We start from the raw sequence: 12,533 nt of genomic DNA on the forward strand, positions 1-12,533 counted from the left end.
GACCCTGAATAGCTAAAGCAATCTTGATCAAGAAGAACAAAGCTGGAGACATCATACTTCCTGATTTCAAATTATATTACAAAGCTACAGTGGTCAGAACAGTATGGTACTGGCATAAAAACCCATAGACCAACAAAAGAGAAAGCCCAGAAGTAAACCCACACTTGTACAGTCATTTAATCTTCAATGCATGTGCCAAGAGTATACAATGGGGAAAGGAAAATGGTCTTGGGAAAACTGGATATCTACTTGTAAAAAAATGAAATAGGATCCCTATCTTACATGATACACAAAAGTTAACTGAAGATAGATTGAAGATTTTAACATAAGACCTGAACCCATGAAACTCCAAGAAGAAAACAGGGGAAAAACTCCATAACATTGGTCTTAGCAATGATTTTTGGGTGATACCAAGAGCACAGGGAACAAAAGCAAAAATAAGTAAGTGGAGACCACATCAAACTGAAAAGTTTCTGCACAGCAAAGGAAACGGTCAACAAAATGAAAAGGCAGCCTTACAGGATGGAAGAAAATATTTGCAAACCATATATCTGATTAGAAGTTAATATCAAAAATATGTAAGGAACTCATATTACTCAATAGCAAAAGACCAAATAACCCAATAAAAAATGGGCAAAGGACGTGAAAACATTTTTTGTAAGAAGACATACAAAGGACAGATAGATGAAAAGGTGTTCAACATCACTAATCATCAAGGGAATGCGTATCAAAACCACAATGAGATATTCATACCTCACAACTGTTAGAATGACTGTTATCAAAAGTCAAAAGATAACAAGTGTTTGCAAGGATGTAGAGAAAAGGGAACTCTTATACACTGTTGGTGGGAATGTCAGTTAGTACAGCCATTATGGAAAACAATATGGAGGTTCCTCAAAAAATTAAAAATCAGAGCTATCGTGATCCAGCAAACCCACTTCTGAATGTTTGTCCAAAGGAAATAAAATCACGATCCTGAAGAGATGTCTGTACTCTTGTGTTGCAGCATTATTCACAATAACCAAGATGTGGAAACAACTTACGGGCTGAATGGATAAAATGTGAAAATGTGGTGTGTGTGTACATATATAAAAACACACAATGGGATATGATTAACCTTTTAAAAAGAAGGAAATCCTTTTTTTGACAACGTGGATAAACCCGGAATACGTTATGCCAAATGTATTAAGCCAGATACAGATAGACAAAAACTGATGATCTCACTTTACATATGGAATCTAAAAAAGACAAATTCATGGAAGCAGTCGAAGGGCAGTTATCAGGTTGTGGGGGGGTGGAAATGGGGACATACTGGTCAAAGGGTCTAAACTTTCAGTTACAAGCTACCTAAGTTTGGAGATCTAATGTAAAGCATAGTAACTATTAGGTTTTATGTACTTGAAACTTGCCAGGATAGATCTTAAGTATTCTTACCACACACACACAAAAATGATAACTGTGTTGGTAATGATACCGCAGTGTATACATAGTTTAAACCATCACATTGTATTCCTTAACTATATACAATTTTTGTCAAGTATACCTCAATAAAGCTGAAATAAAACTAAGTGTGCTGCATTATTTATTTCTTTGATAAAATGGCTCAGCCCCAGAATGCTCTTACATACACAGGGTTAGCTTTTTTCTTAGTTGGGTAGGAGACATTCCTCTACTTCTGTTTCTTTTCTGGACCACATTTGCCTGTTTCATACTATCATGTACCTGTTTCATGCTATCATATATACTTTGTATACTTTGAGAGTTAAAGGTTTTTTTTTGTTTGTTTTTGTTTTTAAGTTAAGAGATAGGGGTTACTAATATTAGGACTTAAATACTAGCCGAACAGTATTCCTGCTTACTAGTTTTACTTGTCTGAAAGTTGGGGATAAATTATTTTTTGTTTGAGTAACCATCCATTTCTTTGGTTTTAGGCAATCTGAATATGGCGGTGTAGTGTTTGGTGGTTGGGCGCGAATGGCCCAGCCCATTGTGGCTTTCACTGTTGTTGAAGTGGCCAAACCCAACATAGGTGAAAACTGGCCAACCCGAGTTCGTGCAGATGTTACCATAAATCTGAATGTCAGAGATCACATCAAAGATGAATGGGAAGGTAATTTTGTATTTCAAAAAGTGACATTACCTTTGCCTTGTTATGAACTTTCACTTAGAGCATTAACAAAGTACTTTTACTAAATGTTATCCTTTTAAGCTTTTATGAAACTTTATCCTTGAAATTTGATTTAAAGAATAGCAACTTTCTAATTATTAGTTTTAAAAATACCAGGGATCATACAAGAATATTTAGGTATGTTAATATTTTAATAAAAAGTATAACATTGCATATATATCAAAGTTTTGAAAACTGAACTTTGCAAAGACTAGAGGAGAGCATTTTAAGTCTTAAATTTAGCAAGATAATATTTATGGATTTGTGGGATCAATATAAAAGAATAAAAATGTTAGTGTTCACCAAAGAGTGGGGAGAAAGCCCACATATAACATGCAGACATGCAGAGTAGTAAGGAAAATTGGTATTTTTCAAAAAATAAAAGCCAAGGTGAAAAGAATAGAAATGCATGCACTTTGTGGAAAATAAAAATACAAAATCAAAATTAGGCAAGCTCAAAAAGAATATGTGGGGGTGGGTGGGGCTATAGTGAAACAACTCAGAAATAAATAATAGTTTATTTGCACATAAGGCAGAAAGGTTAAAGAATCAGTGAAATCAAATGTACTCAAGGATATATAATAATTGCAAAGAAATTAAAGGAGTTATTCCTCCTATTTTCTGCTAGGCAAGATTTTAAGGATGAGAGTTCCATGTCAAAATTAATTTGTTTTAGAGGCAGATATGTTCAAAATTACTAAGTCCAATAGAGTTAAAACAGTAAGACCTCTGCCAGAAGTGACATATGAACTGATTTCTATTAGGCAGTTTTATATTTTTCTCCCAGCTGTCCTGTGAGAGGTCTTACTTGATGCCCTGTTTTGAGAAACAGTAGTCAGTAGGTTTTACCTCCTTTTACTTTCTTGGCATGCCAGAAGGAAAGGGATAGCCCCTTAATGGATCTGTTTTCAGAAATTATTACTACCAGTGTAGCTGTTTATAATCATGGGAACTATATCGTTATCAAAGAATTCTGAAGGAATCCAGCAACAAAGCTAGCCAAATGTTTAACCAGTGCCTACGGTAGTGGGTATAGTTTGTGACGGATTGTTTTTATGACTCTTGTGTTCTTCAAAAGAGTTTCATTCTGTGTATTACTCATCCAGAATAATGTGCACCTTTACTGTTGCTGAACCCCAAGAAAGCCATTAAGTTGCTGGAGAAGGCCTCATATTTATTTTTCCTTGAAGCTTAAGGAGATATTAAACACTGTTTTACACAGTGGGAAATAAACTGAGATAACTTACTAGGTACCCCCAGAAGTAGTAAATGGTTGGAATTTTGTTTATTTTAAAGGACTCTTTATAGGAATTTATAGATGAGAGGTCCGAATTTTGGTGTTAAGGAAAACAAAAGGATGTTTAAAAACAGGCCACCTTCCCCATTACTGACTGCTTTCAGAAGGACATGAGACAGTCTTTTTTTCTTTTAAACATCAGCCTCTGGTAGAATGAGAAGTGGAATGGGTACATTTTGATGGGCAAGATAGAGCACAATAGGGCATTGTGGGATGAGTGATAATCTGGGGTGTGATGGAAAGAAAAGTGTTTTCTGGGAGGCCTGGGCCAAAAACCAGCCCCTATATTGATCACAGATGGGGTAGCCAAATAGAAAATGGAAGCAAAAAGGAGAGATTCTGTCAACAATAATGATTTTTTTTTTTTTTTTTTAAATGACAGAGTCTCACTCTGTTGCCCAGGCTGGAGTATAGTGGCACAATCTCGGCTCACTGCAACTTCCACCTCCCGGGTTCAAGCAATTCTCTGCCTCAGCCTCCCAAGTAGATGGGATTACAGGCACCCACCACCACACCCAGCTAATTTTTTGTATTTTTAATAGAGACAAGGTTTCACCATCTTGGCCAGGCTGGTGTTGAACTCCTGACCTTGTGATCCACCTACCTCAGCCTCCCGAAGTGCTGGGATTACAGGCATGAGCCACCGCGCCCGGCCGAATATTGTTTTATAAAAGTAAATTTTAAAGATTATTAAACTAAATACCATAAAACATTCGTCTTCTCCCTTTGAAACGGTGTGAACCTCAAGCCCTTATCCTCTTCAATATTCTCATTTAAAGTTAAGGAAACAGAATTCATGAAATGGAAATGCCAGATTTGCTCCAGAAAGCACAGCTAGGATATAGGGTGGATACAAATGGTTGCAAGGACAGAGAGAGTTGAGCTCATTGAAATACAGGATTTTAAAAAATGTGGATCTAAGATGTCCCAGAGGAAAGTGGTTTGCTTTAGGAAGGAACAAGAGGTCATCCCTCCGTGATGCCAAAAAGTACCTCCTGTCTTGGTAGAGGAAAAATGACTTCTCAGGACCACTTCTTTGGCTTTAAGACTTAGAAGCTTTAATGAGCTGTACAGATCAGATGTCACACAAGTAGTACAACTCAGATAGTAGAACCGTTCCCATTCATTCTCATTACTTCTCTTGCTGCTTTGCGTAGAATTTATTGGGAAATAATTAAATCAGTATTATGAATAGAGTTGTTATTTCTACCTTTACCCATACTCTAACCAGTCCCCCAACTAAAACAAACCGAAATATTTTCAATACTATTGGCCATATACCCACATTGTTGATTTGATTTCATTGTGTTTGTTGTTAACAAGGTTATGAGCAAGCAGACTGTTTACATTTACATTTATGTCATATAATGGCTAACAAAAGCATTGGAAATGGAATGAAGATTAAGTGGTGCAGCATTACATGCTGTGAGGTCTTATTTTATATCCTTGTCTTCCAGTTTCTTTACTTTTAATGGAACTGGGAAGCCATTTGAGTTCATTATTGGGTCTAATGACCAAGAAACTATGGACTTTGGCACAAGTCTCCTATTTCTTGACATTCACTTATAAAAATGTTCACTATTTGCCAACTGAAACTGTACATATTCAGCCATCTTTCTCAAAATCATATCTGTAAACAATATTTTTTTGCCTTGATGAATTATTCTTGAGTTGACCTGTTTTAGTGAAATACAATTAGGCTGTCTTTGGAATGACACTGACAGATAGTTTAAACTGATAATAAAAACCTGCTAAATATGCTATAGATGGATTATATGCCAGCCATATTTTTGGTTACTTATTAAGAATGTTAAAAATAAGAATGATGACGAACATCCAATTTTGGAGCTGTAGCATGACTTGGAGGGCTTATTCAGTAATATATTCATGGCATGAATGTTTCTAATTTTAATATAAAGAGGTTTTCATTTCAATTAATGCTATGAAATAGTGAGTATTAGAGATTATAGAAAAGCCCATAATTGTGTTACAATGTGATAATAATCATTGGCCACTCATGATATCTCTCTACCAAAGATAAGAGGTAGAGAGGCAAATAAGAATTTGCCTACAAAAGACTGAAAACAATGAAATTCTAATAAATGAAAATGTCTTTATATCTTACCAGGTCTTCGTAAGCATGATGTATGCTTTTTAATTACTGTACGTCCCACAAAACCTTATGGCACTAAGTTTGATCGGAGGAGACCTTTTATTGAGCAGGTTGGCCTGGTTTATGTCAGAGGCTGTGAAATTCAGGGCATGCTGGATGACAAAGGACGTGTCATTGAAGATGGTATGGTGGCATATATTTTTGAAAGAGTATGTGTATAGAATGATAAATTTCTTTGCCTTTTTTCCTTTTTTGCTTCTTAGCTAACATTTTTCAGTTGTTTTACCTACTAAATTGACACAGAGGATTTTGTATCAAATATGTGTAGGGTACCTACCATGCAGTTTTAGATATAGGTAACATGGTTTCAAAACTTTTTTTTTCCCTGAGACAGAATCTCACTGTGTCACACAGGCTGGAGAGCAGTGACGCAATCTCAGCTCATTGCAAACTCTGCCTCCTGGGTTCATGCGATTCTCCAACCTCAGTCCCACTAGTAGCTGGGACCATAGGCACGTGTGATCATGCCCAGTAAATTTTGGTAGTTTTTGGTAGAGATGGGATTTCACCATGTTGCCCAGGCTGGTCTCAAACTCCTGAGATGAAGCAGTCCACTTGCGTCAGCCTCCCAAAGTGCTGGGATTAGACATGAGCCAGCGCCGCACCCAGCCAGTTAAAAAACTTCTATGTTAGATGTTGGAAAGAACAGTATCTTTTTTTTTCTTTTTTTCCCCCGATGTCATCCAGGCTGGAGTGGAATGGCGTGATCTCAGCTCACTGCAACCTCTGCCTCCCATGTTCAAGCAATCCTGCCTCAGCCACCCGAGTAGCTGGGATTACAGGTGCCTGCCACTGCGCCTGGCTAATTTTTGTATTTTTAGTGGAGACAGGGTTTCACCATGTTGGCCAGGCTGGTCTCGAACTCTGGGACAGGATCTTTTGAAATCGTCTTTATTCAAAGCTTTTTAAAATGTATAATACTTTACTTTTTTTTTTTTTTTTTAAGAAACACTCTAAATACTTCTTACAGTTGTCTAAGCTTTTTTGTGTTGAATGGTATGTTTTTTCTTCTGAAATTTGACTGCTTTAATTCATTGTAGTGGTGGTTCTTAATTGGGAACAATACTGTCCTTCGTTTGGAAATGCATAGTAATATTTAGGTTTTCAAATGACTGGGATAGAGGTGAGGAATGGTAGGCTCTTGGCCTTAGGTAACTATGAGCCAGGGATGCTAAATATCCGAACAGAACTAAAAGAATTATCCTGCATAAGATGCCAACTTTACCCCATTTAAAAATACTGCTTTACAAAATTAGTCAGTTATTTGATTTCTTATGTGTATCACTTATTATCCCTTTGAAATTCTTTCTTCTATTGTCCCGACTTCCTTTATAATACTTATTATTAAATTACAACTGCATACATGTCTAGTGCTTATTTTATAATTTGGTTGTTAAAACTTTTTTTTTCTTGAGACGTAGTCTCGCTCTGTCACCAGGCTGGAGTGCAGTGGCGCAATCTCAGCTCACTGCAACCTCCGCCTCCCGGGTTCAAGTGATTCTCCTGCCTCAGCCTTCCTAATAGCTGGGACTACAGGCACCTGCCACCATGCTGGCTAATTTTTGTATTTTTAGTAGAGACGGGGTTTCACCATGTTGGCCAGGATGGTCTCGGTCTCTTGACCTCATGATCCACCAGCCTCTGCCTCCCAAAGTGCTGGGATTACAGGCATGAGCCACTATGCCCGGCCCGTTGTTAAACTTCTTTTGAAACTTCAGTCAGTTTCTGCCATCTGTGGTTTAGAGATTATATCGTTGTTAAACTGCTGATGATTAGATTATTTATCTCTAGAATAAAAGAAAATAGGAGAAGGGAATGGAAAATGGATGGAATAAGCATAAGGCCATATAATGGAACCAAAGTTGGAGGTCTAAGACCCACCCCACCCTGCCTGCCCAGAAGAGGAGATATGTCAGAGAGGAAAGAAAAGGCTCTGGGCTTTCAACCGTTAGTATCCTACATTTCTGTGTATGCGAAATTTCTTTTCGTGCTGGTTATACTAGGTATGGAATGTGGAAGGATGAGAAAAGTGATAAACCTCTGTCAAATTAAGGAATAGAAAACTATGCCTTAAATTCTAAAATACATATATTTAGTTAGAAAATATTTATTGAATACTTACTGTAGGTAAAGCAGTAGTGGGAGCTATGAGTGACAAAAGTAAAGTTCTTTGACTTCTAAGTGTGTGTACTTCTGAGTGTGTGTACATATTATTGTAAGTCATGGCGTTGCATCGTAAACGTTACATGACTGCTATGGAGGGAAATAGAATTTAGAGAAAGAAGACAATACTTTCAGCTTAGAATTTGACGTGGGTGAGTGGGGGCATTCTAGTTTGGGAAGAATGATTGGAGTTAAGCCTGAACCATTTACTCACCATTTCTAGAAAAAAATACTGTTGACTTACTTTGATATTTGAAAAATATATATTTTATTTAACAAACTTTTTCAAATTGTCTAGGACCTGAACCCAGACCCAATCTTAGAGGAGAATCAAGGACATTTAGAGTGTTTTTGGATCCAAACCAGTATCAACAAGATATGACCAATACTATACAAAATGGAGCAGAGGATGTATATGAAACTTTTAATATAATAATGAGGAGAAAACCAAAGGAAAATAACTTTAAGGTAATTTGGGGGCTATGAAACTAAAAGTACTATGTCATAATTTAAGTAACTTTTATGACATAAATACGAAGATATTTGGTTAGGGGAAGATTTGTTAAGAAAATAATAATTACTGCTTTTATTTTTACTATAAGCAATCCTCTTAAACTTTTTATTATTATTATTATTATACTTTAAGTTCTAGGGTACATGTGCATAACGTGCAGGTTTGTTACATATGTATACTTGTGCCATGTTGGTGTGCTGCACCCATCAACTCGTCAGCACCCATCAATTCGTCATTTATATCAGGTATAACTCCCAATGCAATCCCTCCCCCCTCCCCCCTCCCCATGATAGGCCCCGGTGTGTGATGTTCCCCTTCCCGAGTCCAAGTGATCTCATTGTTGAGTTCCCACCTATGAGTGAGAACATGCGGTGTTTGGTTTTCTGTTCTTGTGATAGTTTGCTAAGAATGATGGTTTCCAGCTGCATCCATGTCCCTACAAAGCATGCAAACTCATCCTTTTTTATGGCTGCATAGTATTCCATGGTGTATATGTGCCACATTTTCTTAATCCAGTCTGTCACAGATGGACATTTGGGTTGATTCCAAGTCTTTGCTATTGTGAATAGTGCCGCAATAAACATACGTGTGCCTGTGTCTTTATAGCAGCATGATTTATAATCCTTTGGGTATATACCCAGTAGTGGGATGGCTGGGTCATATGGTACATCTAGTTCTAGATCCTTGAGGAATTGCCATACTGTTTTCCATAATGGTTGAACTAGTTTACAATCCCACCAACAGTGTAAAAGTGTTCCTATGTCTCCACATCCTCTCCAGCACCTGTTGTTTCCTGACTTTTGAATGATTGCCATTCTAACTGGTGTGAGATGGTATCTCATTGTGGTTTTGATTTGCATTTCTCTGATGGCCAGTGATGATGAGCATTTCTTCATGTGTCTGTTGGCTGTATGAATGTCTTCTTTTGAGAAATGTCTGTTCATATCCTTTGCCCACTTTTTGATGGGGTTGTTTTTTTTCTTGTAAATTTGTTTGAGTTCTTTGTAGGTTCTGTTTTTTTTTTTTTTTTTTTTTTTTTTGAGACGGAGTCTTGCTCTGTCGCCGGGGCTGGAGTGCAGTGGCCGGATCTCAGCTCACTGCAAGCTCCGCCTCCCGGGTTCACGCCATTCTCCTGCCTCAGCCTCCCGAGTAGCTGGGACTACAGACGCCCGCCACCTCGCCCGGCTAGTTTTTTGTATTTTTTAGTAGAGACGGGGTTTCACAGTGTTCGCCAGGATGGTCTCGATCTCCTGACCTCGTGATCCGCCCGCCTCGGCCTCCCAAAGTGCTGGGATTACAGGCTTGAGCCACCGCGCCCGGCCTCTTTGTAGGTTCTGAATATCAGCCCTTTGTCAGATGAGTAGATTGCAAAAATTTTCTCCCATTCTGTAGGTTGCCTGTTCACTCTGATGGTAGTTTCTTTTGCTGTGCAAAAGCTCTTTAGTTTAATTAGATCCCATTTGTCAATTTTGGCTTTTGCTGCCGTGCTTTTGGGTTTTAGACATGAAGTCCTTGCCCATGCCTATGTCCTGAATGGTACTACCTAGGTTTTCTTCTAGGGTTTTTATGGTATTAGGTCTAACATTTAAGTCTCTAATCCATCTTGAATTAATTTTCCTATAAGGAGTAAGGAAAGGATCCAGTTTCAGCTTTGTACTTATGGCTAGCCAATTTTCCCAGCACCATTTATTAAATAGGGAATCCTTTCCCCATTTCTTGTTTCTCTCAGGTTTGTCAAAGATCAGATGGCTGTAGATGTGTGGTATTATTTCTGAGGACTCTGTTCTGTTCCATTGGTCTATATCTCTGTTTTGGTACCAGTACCATGCTGTTTTGGTTACTGTAGCCTTGTAGTATAGTTTGAAGTCAGGTAGCGTGATGCCTCCAGCTTTGTTCTTTTGACTTAGGATTGTCTTGGCAATGCGGGCTCTTTTTTGGTTCCATATGAACTTTAAAGCCGTTTTTTCCAATTCTGTGAAGAAACTCATGGTAGCTCGATGGGGATGGCATTGAATCTATAAATAACCTTGGGCAGTGTGGCCATTTTCACGATATTGATTCTTCCTATCCATGAGCATGGTATGTTCTTCCATTTGTTTGTGTCCTCTTTTATTTCACTGAGCAGTGGTTTGTAGTTCTCCTTGAAGAGGTCCTTGACATCCCTTGTAAGTTGGATTCCTAGGTATTTTTCTCTTTGAAGCAATTGTGAATGGAAGTTCATTCCTGATTTGGCTCTCTGTTTGTCTGTTACTGGTGTATAAGAATGCTTGTGATTTTTGCACATTAATTTTGTATCCTGAGACTTTGCTGAAGTTGCTTATCAGCTTAAGGAGATTTTGGGCTGAGACAATGGGGTTTTCTAAATATACAATCATGTCATCTGCAAACAGGGACAATTTGACTTCTTCTTTTCCTAACTGAATTCCCTTGATTTCTTTCTCTTGCCTGATTGCCCTAGCCAGAACTTCCAACACTATGTTGAATAGGAGCGGTGAGAGAGGGCATCCCTGTCTTGTGCCAGTTTTCAAAGGGAATTTTTCCAGTTTTTGTCCATTCAGTATGATATTGGCTGTGGGTTTGTCATAAATAGCTCTTATTATTTTGAGGTACGTTCCATCAATACCGAATTTATTGAGCGTTTTTAGCATGAAGGGCTATTGAATTTTGTCAAAAGCCTTTTCTGCATCTATTGAGATAATCATGTGGTTCTTGTCTTTGGTTCTGTTTATATGCTGGATTACGTTTACTGATTTGCGAATGTTGAACCAGCCTTGCATTCCAGGGATGAAGCCCACTTGATCATGGTGGATAAGCTTTTTGATGTGCTGCTGAGTCCGGTTGCCAGTATTTTATTGAGGATTTTTGCATCGATGTTCATCAGGGATATTGGTCTAAAATTCTCTTTTTTGTTGTGTCTCTGCCAGGCTTTGGTATCAGGATGATGTTGGCCTCATAAAATGCGTTAGGGAGGATTCCCTCTTTTTCTGTTGATTGGAATAGTTTCAGAAGGAATGGTACCAGCTCCTCCTTGTACCTGTGGTAGAATTCAGCTGTGAATCCATCTGGTCCTGGACTTTTTTTGGTTGGTAAGCTATTAATTATTGCCTCAATTTCAGAGCCTGCTATTGGTCTATTTAGGGATTCAACTTCTTCCGGGTTTAGTCTTGGAAGAGTGTAAGTGTCCAGGAGATTATCCATTTCTTCTAGATTTTCTAGTTGATTTGGGTAGAGGTGTTTATAGTATTCTCTGATGGGAGTTTGTATTTCTGCGGGGTCAGTGGTGATATCCCCTTTATCATTTTTTATTGCGTCTCTTTGATTCTTCTCTCTTTTCTTCTTTATTAGTCTTGCTAGCAGTCTGTCAATTTTGTTGATCTTTTCAAAAAACCAACTCCTGGATTCATTGATTTTTTGGAGGGTTTTTTGTGTCTCTATCTCCTTCAGTTCTGCTCTGATCTTAGTTATTTCTTGCCTTCTGCTAGCTTTTCAATGTGTTTGCTCTTGCTTCAGTTCTTTTAATTGTGATGTTAGAGTGTCAATTTTAGATCTTTCCGGCTTTCTCTTGTGGGCATTTAGTGCTATAAATTTCCCTCTACACACTGCTTTAAATGTGTCCCAGAGATTCTGGTATGTATCTTTGTTCTCATTGGTTTCAAAGAACATCTTTATTTCTGCCTTCATTTCGTTATGTACCCAGTAGTCATTCAGGAGCAGGTTGTTCAGTTTCCATGTAGTTGAGCGGTTTTGATTGAGTTTCTTAGTCCTGAGTTCTAGTTTGATTGCACTGTGGTCTGAGAGACAGTTTGTTATAATTTCTGTTCTTGTACATTTGCTGAGGAGTGCTTTACTTCCAATTATGTGGTCAATTTTGGAATAAGTGCGATGTGGTGCTGAGAAGAATGTCTATTCTGTTGATTTGGGGTGGAGAGTTCTATAGATGTCTATTAGGTCCGCTTGGTACAGAGATGAGTTCAATTCCTGGATATCGTTGTTAACTTTCTGTCTCGTTGATCTGTCTAATGTTGACAGTGGAGTGTTGAAGTCTCCCATTATTAATGTATGGGAGTCTAAGTCTCTTTGTAAGTCTCTAAGGACTTGCTTTATGGATCTGGGTGCTCCTGCATTGGGTGCATATATATTTAGGATAGTTAGCTCTTCCTGTTGAATTGATCCCTTCACCATTATGTAATGGCCTTCTTGTCTCTTTTGATCTTTGATG

General features: G+C 38.0%; 1 protein-coding gene across 3 annotated transcripts in view; it reads left to right on the plus strand.

Annotated features, from left to right (window-relative positions):
- AQR (aquarius intron-binding spliceosomal factor) overlaps positions 1 to 12,533 on the plus strand; it is a 134,940-nt gene that overhangs the window by 59,275 nt on the left and 63,132 nt on the right. For all 3 annotated transcript variants that reach the window (XM_033190658.1, XM_033190659.1, XM_033190657.1), the window contains 3 exons: positions 1,932 to 2,110; positions 5,593 to 5,760; positions 8,099 to 8,268. In XM_033190658.1, coding sequence (XP_033046549.1) covers positions 1,932 to 2,110; positions 5,593 to 5,760; positions 8,099 to 8,268 — 517 coding nt within the window. The remainder of the gene's footprint in view (positions 1 to 1,931; positions 2,111 to 5,592; positions 5,761 to 8,098; positions 8,269 to 12,533) is intronic.

This window comes from Trachypithecus francoisi, unplaced genomic scaffold, assembly GCF_009764315.1.
Source record: "Trachypithecus francoisi isolate TF-2019V2 unplaced genomic scaffold, Tfra_2.0 Lachesis_group3, whole genome shotgun sequence".
Classification (NCBI taxonomy): Eukaryota; Metazoa; Chordata; class Mammalia; order Primates; family Cercopithecidae; genus Trachypithecus; species Trachypithecus francoisi.